The 12,333-nt window shown below is 54.9% G+C and overlaps 8 protein-coding genes across 8 annotated transcripts; 4 read left to right on the top strand and 4 right to left on the bottom strand.

Moving 5' to 3' along the window:
• Nucleotides 1-1,084: 1,084 nt before the first annotated feature.
• Nucleotides 1,085-2,143, bottom strand: N657DRAFT_481388 (uncharacterized protein). The gene has a single exon (XM_062787572.1). The coding sequence runs from the start codon at nt 1,870-1,872 to the stop codon at nt 1,312-1,314; it is 561 nt and encodes a 186-aa protein (XP_062646602.1). The 5' UTR covers nt 1,873-2,143; the 3' UTR covers nt 1,085-1,311.
• On the top strand, nt 2,144-3,269 carry N657DRAFT_481359 (uncharacterized protein). The gene has a single exon (XM_062787570.1). The coding sequence runs from the start codon at nt 2,415-2,417 to the stop codon at nt 3,165-3,167; it is 753 nt and encodes a 250-aa protein (XP_062646601.1). The 5' UTR covers nt 2,144-2,414; the 3' UTR covers nt 3,168-3,269.
• Nucleotides 3,270-3,897: 628 nt separating this feature from the next.
• Nucleotides 3,898-4,615, top strand: N657DRAFT_481361 (uncharacterized protein). Its single transcript, XM_062787571.1, has one exon. It carries the CDS (start codon nt 3,987-3,989, stop codon nt 4,458-4,460), a length of 474 nt encoding a protein of 157 aa, XP_062646600.1. The 5' UTR covers nt 3,898-3,986; the 3' UTR covers nt 4,461-4,615.
• N657DRAFT_481349 (uncharacterized protein) lies at nt 4,583-5,307 on the bottom strand. The gene has a single exon (XM_062787569.1). The coding sequence runs from the start codon at nt 5,154-5,156 to the stop codon at nt 4,770-4,772; it is 387 nt and encodes a 128-aa protein (XP_062646599.1). The 5' UTR covers nt 5,157-5,307; the 3' UTR covers nt 4,583-4,769.
• Nucleotides 5,308-6,710: 1,403 nt separating this feature from the next.
• Nucleotides 6,711-7,407, bottom strand: N657DRAFT_481346 (uncharacterized protein). Its single transcript, XM_062787568.1, has one exon. The coding sequence runs from the start codon at nt 7,260-7,262 to the stop codon at nt 6,861-6,863; it is 402 nt and encodes a 133-aa protein (XP_062646598.1). The 5' UTR covers nt 7,263-7,407; the 3' UTR covers nt 6,711-6,860.
• N657DRAFT_481345 (uncharacterized protein) lies at nt 7,408-7,899 on the top strand. Its single transcript, XM_062787567.1, has one exon. It carries the CDS (start codon nt 7,553-7,555, stop codon nt 7,859-7,861), a length of 309 nt encoding a protein of 102 aa, XP_062646597.1. The 5' UTR covers nt 7,408-7,552; the 3' UTR covers nt 7,862-7,899.
• A 1,882-nt stretch (nt 7,900-9,781) lies between these two features.
• Nucleotides 9,782-10,659, bottom strand: N657DRAFT_481316 (uncharacterized protein). Its single transcript, XM_062787566.1, has one exon. The coding sequence runs from the start codon at nt 10,561-10,563 to the stop codon at nt 9,820-9,822; it is 744 nt and encodes a 247-aa protein (XP_062646596.1). The 5' UTR covers nt 10,564-10,659; the 3' UTR covers nt 9,782-9,819.
• Nucleotides 10,660-11,451: 792 nt separating this feature from the next.
• N657DRAFT_620947 (Arp2/3 complex subunit) lies at nt 11,452-12,298 on the top strand (the record flags this gene model as incomplete). The annotated part of the gene is made up of 2 exons (XM_062790606.1): nt 11,452-11,999; nt 12,070-12,298. The coding sequence occupies exons 1-2, from the start codon at nt 11,617-11,619 to the stop codon at nt 12,296-12,298; spliced, it is 612 nt and encodes a 203-aa protein (XP_062646595.1). The 5' UTR covers nt 11,452-11,616.
• Nucleotides 12,299-12,333: the final 35 nt, after the last annotated feature.

Raw genomic sequence — 12,333 nt, 5'->3', positions numbered from 1 at the left:
GTGATCTGGATGCGCCAGGAAAAGCCTCAGTCCATCTGCACGGCGAGGAGCGGGATTCTCAGTGGTTAGCGGGGGATCAATAGGAAGATCACCTCAAGCGCCTGCTTCGCCTATGCAGACCCGCATGATCGGCTCGTGTTGACTGGTGTTTCAACAGGGTTTCTTTTCCCCTGCGGCAAAGCCCTCAAACCAACAAACCATAGCCAGCTTCATCAGTTCCCGGACATGATTGCGGTCTTGATTTGCGCTTCAAGACAAAAATCAACGAATCGCCTGTAGACAAAGAAAACGGCAAACGGCCTCCCCGAATATCATCTCGAGCTGGGGGAGCATAATTAAAAAAGTGACGAAAACCTAGGAGGTCGGAGGAAAGCTGCTGTGTTTCGGGCGTTGCGCTGATGTCAACTTGCAGTGCGCCTGCTGGGGGCTAATGCAGGTACGATCATTATCGGGCCCGCGTGGATCCAGCGTGTGTCGCGTCAGGGGTCTTGTTTGACGGTAAGACGAAGCGTTTTCGGCCAACGGAGGTCACCGAGACGTCAGTGGAGTAAAATACTGTGTTAAGTGCTGTACTGTGTACGGATGTACGGAGCAGCTGCTTCAACTCCCCCATCTGTGGCACCACCACACGTGGGCCTTTTGCCAGGCAGGGCCGGAAGGACGACCCGTGCGGGAAGGGTCCAAGCACGTTTTCAGGTGGTATCGTGCCCTTCCCATCTTTCTCAGTACTGTATGTACACTTCTACTGTACCAGGCTGCTGTCTGCCCCATCAGCGACGTTCCGGGTCTGCTTCATCCACAATCGGCTGGTCGGAGAGCAAGGGAATGTTCCGAGCTTCAGGTTCCTGTTCTGGGTGATTTGCTGAATAACTGTTCTCTGGTCCTCGTTTACCCTGCCCTCTCCTTCTGCTTCATAGCCAAAGGTTGGCTCGTAGAAGACAATGCAGCCGCAGGACAACAACGCTGGGATGGTGTTTCGTGCGCTGTCAGCACGAGTTTCTGTGTGTCCACTGCATGTGCGGCATACGCCCAACAAGTCTCCTCCGGGATATGATGTCAGCTCGGAGTGATCTATCGGGAGACGGCGTATGACTTACCGAAAGAACCCGAGTCCGAAGTTGTGCGCATCATCGCACAGCAGGAGCTATTCCAGCTGCTCCCACAAAGTTGATTGATGAACTGCGACGCCTAGAGACACAAGCCTTCACGTCTGATGACAATGAGAATCCATTCGGCTTTGTGGATGGCTCAATTTGGTATCCGTTGCCGGGTCTTAGACCCTAGGAATTTTGTGATCGCTCCTCGTGAGGGTCACAGTACACGTTTACAAGTACAGTCTTTTCTCAACCAACTCAACCGAGAACAGACTGTAAGTAGAGATTGTACAATGCATACGCTCGTCGAGAATGCGTCATGGAGAAGTTCCACCTCGGCTGCCCTGATCGTTTTGAGCCCTGGTCTGTCAGAGATTAGCATGTTTCTAGAAGGGTTTTCAGCAAGGGTCACTGCAAAGAGGACGGAACAGCTCCGTCCATTGCTCGGCTGCCAAGTCAACGCCGCCACAGGTCTTGCAGATAAGCCAGCGCCGATGGTCAAACGATCGATGAACGACGCGGCAATGCACGTTCGGCTTGTGGGACAGGAGGCTTGCCCGGCTTGCTCATCCGAAAGAATATGAGCTGCTTCTTGCCCAGAACCGGGCATTTCGTTCCCTTCTTCGGTCTCTTCCCTTGTCGCGGATGTCGGTAGTTTGGGAACGACAAGAGAGGTACGCTTTCTGGGGAGAGCCTCAATCGTGAGGCCGTCGCAGGTCACCGGCTCTGAAGCTGCCCTGCTGTCTCGGGACATGTCTCGGAGGGGCTGGTGATACATCAATATTCCATTATTCCGAAATCCTGTGCAAAGCAAACGCCCCTTTGCACTCCTACGCTTCGGCCAACAGAAGAGTCGATTCGTGGGACTCTTGATAGTTCCAACCAAATTGGCTGTGGCATTCCAGAGCTTCGGATCCGCTAAGGGTATGCCGGACGGGGTTCAGCTCGCCGCCTGTTCGCCATGTGTTCTGTACAGCCCCAACGCTCGAGCCTGAAGGAGGAAAGATGCATGTGGTAGAGAGATACCGAGTGGCCAACGTCCCGTACGGACGCAACATCGGCGACTTCGTGCGTAGAGCCGCGGCACTATGCCGCCTGAAACAAAGCGCGCTAGCACATGTGATCTCGGTTTGTCGATATTGCTTGAACGGATGGTCCGTTCAGCCTGCGTGCTGAGCTCCAACGCATGTGGGGGTGTTGGGTATGGGGGAGGTTGAGATGTCCAGATATGCAACCACACAATGCTTCTGCCGTTCCGCACGCTGAAGGAAAGGTTGGGCATCATCGCATTGATCTTGTCATGTAGGGTAGACCGTACAGATGACTTCCGACCTCTTCACCTTGGTCGGGAGGAGCCAGCGAATCGGCCGCATGCTGCGACTTGGCCTTTTGGTACACCGCCGACTTGCCGATGACGATGCCGGCAACCGACCTGGGCGTCGGATGCCTCCCCGTACCTTCGGCCGCTGCCTCGGAGCAGGTTTCTCGATCTTCTTCAGCTCACGGGTTTTGCATGATGTCAACCCGGCGCCATGCCAACGAGTCCCGTTGTCGTTGCATGATACCTTTCTGGTCCGTATCGGGTGGCGGAAACAGAGAAATCTGTGCCAGCAGACGTTAGACCCGTACTTGTTGATGCATGCATCATTTCGGTCGGAAACCAACCATTTCCTTGCGTTTGGGCCACGACGCTCGTCAAGACACGACACAACCACAACCTGTGCCATTCCTTCCGACGGACCGCCCCGCAACGGCGGTACTACTCGGAGCCTTCAGGCAGCCAATGAATTTCTCCGTCTCGGCAAACACACTGCGGCTTTGACCCAAAGGTGCAGATCACAGCCTCGGTTGAGTCATCAAACCTACCTATCGATGTCTTGGGCGCCCTATGTTCGATTGACTTTCGGATCCGGGCCCAGTTTGCGAGGGCTGACATCGCCAGTGGCCGTTGGAGATGAGTGTGACAGGACCTCATATTTGCCAACTGGGGAGAAGGCACATGATACACATCCATGCGAGGGCGCATACGTGGAAAAGGCCTGCCTATCAACGTCTTCATCACACAACCGGTGATTGTACGATGCAGGAGCCAGGCACCCCGGGCAAATGGCTGGTGAAATCTGATCCCGCGTCCCGGATGCATGATGACGCCGGCGTCGTCGGGCAGTGTACATCGTCCCCGCAAGTTCTGGGGGTCAAAGTTCAGGACTCAGTGTTCTCTTTGGTTGCGGCGACGGCCGAAGGTCATCGGCGAGCTGGGACTGGATGGCTGACGGATGCCCGTCCAAGGCCGGTGTCATGTACACGGAGCCACCGATCCGGGGCCCAAACCAAGCCTCAGTGTGCGACGGGAAACGTGGACTCTAGTTAGCCAACACTGCGACGGAAGGGTGTTGTCGCTATCAGGGCGAGCCCTAAGAATAGGAACGCATTGGATGCAGTGCCACGACATCCCGCAGCAACCCGCAGCAGCTCTCATATGCATGATGGATTATCCGGGGGATGTGTTGGGTGTATGGGAAATTTGGCACTGGGCGTGCCTCGAGTGTCTCAATGTCCGGAATGGCAACGCAGCCGACACGGCTCTTGATCGCCATGGCGCGTCGATCCGGCCTGAGATGGTGTCATGCTGTCCAGCGAATGCGCAACCAACCGGTTGTGCACCTAAACCACGGGAGAGGGTTGGGAAGAAAGGCTGGAAGACGGGGAGGTGAAAAGGGGAAGTCGGGGTTGAAAACGACTCGCAAGTCGGCTTAGCAAAGCTTGAGACGGCAAAGCTGGAGATGGGTAGAGTTGCGCAACGGCCCGAGGGCTCCTTTGCGTTTGCTCAGGTCGGATGCAGGTCTCCTATCGGAACGGAACCAAAAGATATTAGTTCCCTTTGCTTTTCGAATGGTTGATGGCACCTCGAAAGAAGCGTTCGAGGATGCAGCTCTCTTCCGCTTTTGCATGCCTCCCGCAAGTACCAAGTTTTGCTATTTGGTTGTCGTGGAGTGCGAAAATTCCAGTATGGGTGGGCGGCTGGGCTCTTTTCGGCGTGACGATTCACAGCCAGGGTTTGGCCCCAGCGAGTGGTCCACGGATCTGACCCATCGCAAACTGGGGACGTCAGGCTCTTGTATCTCCAATTTCGACCTGCGCATAGGCGGTGCTTTCCCTCTTGAACACTCAGGCCTTTGCAGGCTTCTCCGTTTGGGAAGGCTTGGGGGCCGCCAACCCCATCGTGCCTGCAGTGTTGGATGTCAGCACAGATCTCTGCCCGGTCATGTCGACAGTGTTTGGCCAGTTCCGTCGCATCCATTCCCTTCTACCCCTTGGATCTTACGACGTAACCCGTCTGCTATATTGCGAAAATTTTTCCTTTAGGTTCGGACCACACGGGCAACTTGAACACGTCTATACAGTAACTCTTCCAGATAAGACTTCTATTCCCGGGCAGGCGGCTTTCTTTACCATCTTGAACCACGGACCCACTGTTGACCGCACTTGGATATTCTGACCAGCACGCGAACTAGATGAATGGATGCCGGAGCATCAGGCGGTCTCAGGAACTGCAGCGTACCTATGTTCGCGAAGTGGCTCCGCTTGTAAGGAGGACTATTTCCCAGCCGCAGTGCATGTGCTGCTCACATCATCCGGTCGTCGCGAAGATGTACTGTGGTCACGGTGCTGAACCTAAAAGGCCGGGAGAGGCAGGTACGAGTACACAGGAACCACATACCAAGCTTCAAGCGGCCATATCCATGTCATGGGCACTCCGCCGAGCCCTTCCGCCGGGCTCTCAACATGCCCTGCCAGAAAAGAAACTGACAGAATAGGAATCAGTTCCCTCAAACGGAACCCCCATGCCGCCAAGACTTGAAACGGAGTATTGGATCCCAGGGGTAAAAGTACTTCGCTGTCAGGTACCGTACCTGAAAGACTCGAAACCAACACCAGGGTCAAGGGTGCAGGGAGGGCAGGAGCAGGGGAAAAGAAAAAAAAGAATGGTCGCCATTTCGTTTCCCGGCCTCCTAGCAATCCCATCCCTTTCTTATAAGCCCGACGGCTCCCCTTCCCCATCGTGTCCTTCTCCTTGGATTTCCATCGTATCCTCCCACACGCTTCACTAGTTTCATCTTGTGGGCTTCTCTCCTGGTAGCCAGTTGGCACTCTATTGACTTGGTTCCAAGCCTATTTGTTCATTCTCCCGCGACTCTGACATCGACTCCTCACGCTGTACTTGAAACCACCGCAGGACCATCACGAAAGCCGTCATTTCCGATCACAGGAGGGCCCGAACAAAAGCACAACAGACACCTACAAGCAGCACCGACACCTCACACACGCCGGTTGCGACCCACCAGTCTAAGTGATACCAGGCATCACGCCGAGAGTGCGCTTATCTGGCCTTGCAAACGATTCGGCCGGGCATCCCGCTCCGTCACATCATCGCCCCCAAGCGTTTCATTACTCCAGCACTCGTTGCGCCGCTCACATTGGTTTTTCAGACGGGCTTCCGCACAATGTGAGTCACTGTTGCTTGAGCTGAGAAGTAATTTCGGCTTTGATTGAACGGGGCCTTGGCTCCGGAATCTCGCCGATCTTACTCCCGTGCCAGTTGGCGTACTCATACCGGTGAAGTGGACTCGATCGCTAATATGCATGTCCTCCCACGCAGTTCCACCTCTCGTCCTCCCATCAGATCTGTCGTAATGGCCGTCTCAGGGTCAGAACAACAAGTCAACTTTGGCCGTGGGGCGTACGACACAACAGGTGTTCCCAAGCCGCCGCCGCCCAAGCCTCGGTAACATCTACACGCCGAGAACAATGGGAGCGCGCAGCGATGCGCATCCCTTGATTTCAAAGGCGCATACCAGCGAATCCACCGCATGCGACAACGACATCAGATGGTAACTTGTCGCCCAGTTCCTGGGCACAATCGCCGTCTAAATTCACACTCCTTTCGACACTCGGTTGTAATCCAACATAACTACGCCATTCTTCGAGCCATGGCCCGCGACGGCGCGGCCTATTCGCATTTCGATACAACATTTTAATCACCATCCCTCAGACGATAAAGATATTTCGGCTCGCCGCCACTTGCTTCCCAGCAGCAGGAATTAGGGTAATCCAGGGAGGCTTCATTCCGGGTATTTCGTTTCGCTTTTGATTGCACGGCGTTCAGAGAAATAGACGGAGCGGGCTATGGGTTTTTCGGCGGCGACGTGGTCACTTCTCGTTTCGGATCTTTTTCGGCGCATTACCCAGCAACGGGGTGCCAGCATAACAGGCAGCTGGCACAACACTTGCAATCCTAGGCATCGACGCCGTCCCGACCCTACCGATCTCAACCGCTTAATATCTAGACTCTTCAACCAGCCACGATTTCGACAAACGCCTTCGGTTGTCTTTATTTCACCATCATGCACGGTTTCTGACCGTATCGATCACTGGGAGAGGACGGGCCCATTGAATATGGGATGAAGCAGGCGCACCATTTTGTTTCTTATTTCTCCCCTTTTTCCGCAGTTCAACGGGTATGGCATTTTGGCTGTTTACGGGCGGATAAGATTAGGGAGGTGGCGGCGGGAAAAGAACTGTTTTGGCATATAGACTTGTCTCCTTTCTTTTTCTACTCATGTACCACCTTTTTGTTTCTCTGATGGCTGCGTCTCCTCGCGGGGACGGGCCATCCGCACACGTCCATGACTCCCTTTTCTTGCTCCGCCCCATATTTCAACATTGTACACAAGCTGCTTGGAGCGGAGGCTTTCTCTTTAGCGTTTAGCGTTCAGGCCACGAAGGGTGCTGGGCTGGATCCATCAACGAAGATACCCCCTTGTGTTTAGACAAGATGTACAACACATAAGAATCGCGGTAGCTACACGGCTGAGATCTCGGCTTGAAGTTATGAGTATTTGCTGATGAGTGGTTCTCCTGGCTTTCGTTGACGCACTTGGAAGCAGAAGCTCTCGAGATCAGTGCCACCAATGACAGCTCAGCCCAGACTGCATAAAAAGCAATGGAGTGGTTTGAAGTCTGTCTTGTGAAGGGCCCTTGAAGGAGGTGCGGTTCCATGAGCAACGAAGCCGAATCGGATTTTCGTGGCAATTGGCAAGCCGCGAATGAGAGGACTCGAGTCCATTCCGGCTTTTTGACTCGCACAGAACCAAGACGCATGAGCATAAAAGCAGGACTTGGACACGGGAAATCCAAAAGGCAAGATCCTATTCGAACGAGCGGAGTCACCCCGAGCCATAACTGACATGAACTCTCAGGCCTTGCCCGGCCTCATCGCGGTTGTACTACGCGATGACCATGGACCTTGCCCACGGGTTGTGTCTGCGCCGCGGTAGCCATGCGCCGCCGTGCGCCATGGGATGGCAGTTCGGAATGGAACCTTGATTCCGAAAGGGCCGAGTCTCGTCTAGGTGCTATGATATTCTGAGTGCCGGCACTAGTTGCTGACTCTGGTGATGGCACTTTTTCTGGAAGGCCCGGGAAGGCCGGAGCGGACTCCGCGACGCCGTCTGGGCTGGGTCATATTGCTGGTTTGGGCAAGAAAGGGGCGAGATGCGTCTAATGGACAGACTGTGTTAATCGGTACGCGGGAGCGAGTGGGTTTTAGTCAGGGCAGCGGGTTACACGAAGGCTGCCGAATAGTTAACGTAACCCGAGGTTGGGTATTATCCTGTATTGCACCAAGGGTGGTTACCGGATGGTCGCGGAGAGGATGTTGGGGAAATATGTCACCCCAGACCGGGACGGCGAGAAGCCTTGTGTGAGGAAGAAAAGATAAACTCCCAAGTACCGATACCCTATTATCCCTCCTTTGCAGGTTGCAGCTTTTTGCAGATATCAATCAGTTAGTTATCATCCTACTGTCCAAGATCCAGGGGCTCGGATACACCGCAGGCACCAAAATGGCACTAATGCACGCTTCAAGGGGGAGGAGGATCCAGACAGGTTCCCAGGACTACGGTCCTGGGTCATGTCTGCTGCACCGGGAACGACCGCCGGGCGGGGTGTGTGTGGGCTCTGACATTCACATGAACCAAAGGCCCACTGCTCAAATTCCACTCTCCACTTCACTTCCGTTTCAGCTTTCGCCTGCATTCATTCACCTGGGTGGAGTTCATGCCATACGGCGGGTGGACGTCTGGCTGGACAGGAGATTTTGCACACAGCCTCAGCTGCGAGCGCTGGGCTATGTATGTGGCTGCAGCTGCAAGCCTCATCTCGATTCCCGTCCTCTTTCGTTTCCAGAAGCTCGAATACCAGCATGTATCACTCCAATACGAAGCCCACGGTCATTATGCTGTAAGGTATTATGGTGATCCGCACGACAATCGGCGTTGTGGATGAGATGATGCAGCAAGATGACTAGGTCTTTCTCCTGCCGTCATGCTGCACTGCCACTGCCGCGCCGAGTATAATTTCGACCCGTTGCGCCGCATCTATCTCGCCATGTGCAGCGTATGGCGTGACGACACTTACACTTTCCAGCCCCGAATTGTCCTTGTACAGTACCCGAGAGATATAGAAGGGGAGCGTTTAGCAGGGCTTCCCCTTTTACACAGTACTTCACCGAGTAAGCGTCTCCGCGCGCTCTCCGTTCATCCCACTTGATCCGCTCACCTATATGTACCTCCGTACGAGTACCGTTTTGCAGTTTGCGTGGGGGCTCTCAATGGACTTCCTGCCGTTTTGTTTGAGATGAGATGAACCCCCCACCCAATATTATCGAATCTCTACATCATGTTCAACTGCCCGTTCTTGATTGCAAAACAGGGGCCAACAGACGACTCGTCATTTCTGAAACTGTACTTCCTTTCTTCACGGTTTACGCTACGCTAACAAACGCACTGATCTGTCTGCCCCTGCCGCTGAGCCATCATTCGCTTGTGCGGCTCCCCTTCACGCCGATCGACGTCGCGGCGCGGCCCACTTTTGATCCCGAGCGCCATCGCATAACTGAGCGCTCGGACCCGCGGAGCGATCCCGGTGGGATGGGTGGCCCGCAACGCTAGGCTTGCATTGGACACAGCAAGGGCACGTCCCGTCTGGCCCAGCGCCCAGCCAACCTGGAATTGCTCTTCTGGGCAGCAAAATATGAATGGCATGGCACGTTGGTAGGCATTTGGTGATCGCTCATCTTTTGCTTCTTGGACTTTGTTGTTGGCTTCGGCAATTCAGTGAAGCGTCCATCTGCCCTGGTAGATCAATGAAAGAGCCTCTGCAGCCAAGATTAGCTTTGTCAGGCTTCCTTTCAGAAATCCTTTCAGTCAATTCAGCGGAAATTGTTCTAGAAGAAACCCACTTTTGTTCCATGGCGATTCCTCTTTCAGGTTTGAATCTCATTCCTAAGCGTCCGTACCGTTTTGCTTCACCTCCACGGTTGAGGCCGTCCTCCGTTTTCAGTTCTTGCCTGGCTGCTGCTTCTGTCCACCTGGTCCCAGAGATCTGGATCGCAGACAATCAGCTCTGTCGTCGCCAAAATCTGGCTGATGATACGTCAGTTTTCTGTTCACTGCCTTGCCAACCACCTGCTTCCCCTTTTCTTCTTTTTCCCCCTCTTGGCAATTCGGGCAATTCGCAGACACCAATCAGGCCAAGAAAAAGAAACACAAAATCAAGCTTCAGTCAAACCGAGAATATAAAACCATGAAAAAGATACCGGAGGAGCGATAATCAACAGGATGAAAAGCAGTCGAGTTACAACTGAGGCAAGTCACTCACTAAGTTACATACGCCCAGTTCCAGGAAACGGAGCTTGCCTCGTCAATCTGATGGACTCGTGATTCAACCACCGAACCCTTTGACTGAGCGCTTCGGACCCCCACTTGCAACCGTCACGTCGCCAGGTGAAAAGCCTCTTGCTTCCCAACACACGGTCCCGGTCCACAAGACCCAAGCCAGCGCTCCACGTGCCGATGCGCCTCGCCAGAGTGTGTACCAGGGACTGGTGACATGATGACGGTGATGCGAGACGAGGCGGACGGTGAAACCCGGAGTGGGGCTTTGGGCCGGGGGATCGGACGGGGGCGAGTACCCCTAACGTTACGCAGTCCCTACTGTGGTAGTGATGGAATGCGGTGCCAGGGAGTTGAATGCGCGCGGTGATGGCTTTGGTCTGGGGACATGGAATAATCGTGATCCTCAGGGGCATGGGCCATGGGCGTGGGCAAGGAGATGGACAAGAGTTTTCGCTGTCACCCGGGATATAGTTCGGTTTGCGTACACAGTGACTACAAGGGAAGACTACGTGACAGTGTTTTCGGTGTTCTCGCCCCCCCCCCCCCTTGAATGGCTTTTTCGCTGACTGTTTTCGATGGCACGGGACAACCAGCAAGTATGCGCTACTGTAGGGTTCGGAGATGGTAGATAGCTTCGCTGAGTTGATCGGCTTGATGGCTGATGATAAGGCAGTGTGGCGTTCAAGCGTGTGGATGGAAAATGGCGGCACGCCCAGTGGTGACAGATCCATGCTCGATACGGCGAGGATGCGAGACACATGGTTGGCTGCAGTCCTCACCCGCCTCAGGCTCGTTGTACCGCTTATTATATCCGGGTCGACGTCCCTGATCGGTCCCAGGAATTGAGAGGGAGAGCCGAACGGACCATTCTGCCAACAAGTGATGCAGAGAGTCTAGTGCAGGTTGCTGAGGCGATGTGATGGATTATCCTCTTGCATCGTTGCTGATGTCGAGCATGGAGAAGGACTCTCTATCGGCCGGAGAAGATACTGCTATTGTGCTTCGTGTGAGTTGGCAGGCACCGTCACTTACTAAATCTCCAAAGGACACGGGGGTATACTCGCTCTGACAAGACCTCCCAGGCGGTGAAATTGCTTGAGCGGTCGACGTCCTAGAACTGCAGACAATAAATAGGGGCATACACGGAGGGAGCTTTTCCGAATCGTCCCCAACTTCCTCAGTTGCTGTAGACTGAGCCATAAATTCTTCCTAGAGATATTAAAGGCGTCCTTCGTGTACGATCTTGCGTGTAGTCGGCCGAGGTTCTTTGAGTACTATGGCTTGTCTGTCTGCAGATGGAACATCCGTCATCCCAGTCGCAAGATACAATACCCCGGTCATGGAATTATGCGGCCGAAGGATTGACACAATATTCTACAAACATGAACGGTTTGTCCATCTACCGTGTTGCAACCATGTTCGACTTCCGGGCCCCGGCTCGGCATGGCCCGTTTCCTCAGCTCCGGCTCCGGGCGGGTCCCGTCGTCGAGGTGGGCTCCGGCGGCCCCACAGCAGCTGCAGTGCGGGGCTTAGCTGCTTCTTGCAGCTTCAAGTTCAACCTGAACGAAGCAATCCCCCCCAAGCCATTGCTCTTGCCAAACCACAAGCTCCACAGGCCAACAACACCTCTGGACAAACGAGAAAAACCGCACCCGCCCATCCTCCCTACCTCCTAGTTCCCTTCCGAATCCAAACAAAGGAAAACCACAAGTCTCTTCCCGAATTCGAGGAACAGCACACACCGCGCAACGACACCCGACCTCACCGAATATCCCCACGCAAACATGTCCATCATTCGCGAGCACACGCAGGCGACGCTAAGCGACGCGTGGCGCACCATCAACATCGACACGCTGCAGGAGGATTCATCGGTCAACTTTGACACGGCGACGCTGCGGCCCCCGCAGCCCGAGGTCAGCGAGGCCGACGTGCGGCAGCTACAGGCCCAGGTGCGGCAGCTGCTGCGCGGGGGCGACCCCGAGGGCGCTCTGCGCGGCTGTCTCGAGGCGCCCGCCTACGGCGGCAACGACCTGGCGCGCGAGGCCGCCCTGCAGACCGTCATCGAGGTGCTGCAGAGCATCAAGGCGAGCGACATGACTCCTATGCTGCAGCGGATCTATGGCAGTCCCGGGGGGAGTGAGTGCTTGGATGTGTTGATGAAGTATCTGTGCGTTACACGATATTATACGCAATTCTTTGGGAGTGCATGGCCTGACAATGGTTTGACTTTCCAACAGATACAAGGGCATGGCTGCCACGTCCTCTTCGACCGGCGGCGCGCCGCGCACACCGACACGTATGACGCCCCAGCCGACCGGCTTCAGCCAGATCGGCCCGCGGCCTGGCGGTTCTGCCGAATCGACGGGCGCTGCCATGAGCGTGCTGCTCAGCTGGCACGAGAAGGTGGTGGAGGTGGCGGGGCTGGGGTGCATAGGCCGGGTCATGACCGACTGGCGGAGGGTATAAAAGACTTAGTATGGCGTTGAGGAATTGTGATTTGC

Source organism: Parathielavia appendiculata (assembly GCF_033297405.1).
Source record: "Parathielavia appendiculata strain CBS 731.68 unplaced genomic scaffold N657scaffold_8, whole genome shotgun sequence".
Lineage (NCBI taxonomy): Eukaryota > Fungi > Ascomycota > Sordariomycetes > Sordariales > Chaetomiaceae > Parathielavia > Parathielavia appendiculata.
The sequence above is the reverse complement of the archived record's forward strand: the minus strand, read 5'-3'. Positions and strand labels throughout refer to the sequence as shown.

Bases quoted from the DNA above. Each gene is read 5' to 3' on its own strand.
- N657DRAFT_481388 (XM_062787572.1), bottom strand. From the start codon at position 1,872: ATGTATCACCAGCCCCTCCGAGACATGTCCCGAGACAGCAGGGCAGCT.
- N657DRAFT_481359 (XM_062787570.1), top strand. From the start codon at position 2,415: ATGACTTCCGACCTCTTCACCTTGGTCGGGAGGAGCCAGCGAATCGGC.
- N657DRAFT_481361 (XM_062787571.1), top strand. From the start codon at position 3,987: ATGGTTGATGGCACCTCGAAAGAAGCGTTCGAGGATGCAGCTCTCTTC.
- N657DRAFT_481349 (XM_062787569.1), bottom strand. From the start codon at position 5,156: ATGGGGAAGGGGAGCCGTCGGGCTTATAAGAAAGGGATGGGATTGCTA.
- N657DRAFT_481346 (XM_062787568.1), bottom strand. From the start codon at position 7,262: ATGCTCATGCGTCTTGGTTCTGTGCGAGTCAAAAAGCCGGAATGGACT.
- N657DRAFT_481345 (XM_062787567.1), top strand. From the start codon at position 7,553: ATGGCACTTTTTCTGGAAGGCCCGGGAAGGCCGGAGCGGACTCCGCGA.
- N657DRAFT_481316 (XM_062787566.1), bottom strand. From the start codon at position 10,563: ATGGATCTGTCACCACTGGGCGTGCCGCCATTTTCCATCCACACGCTT.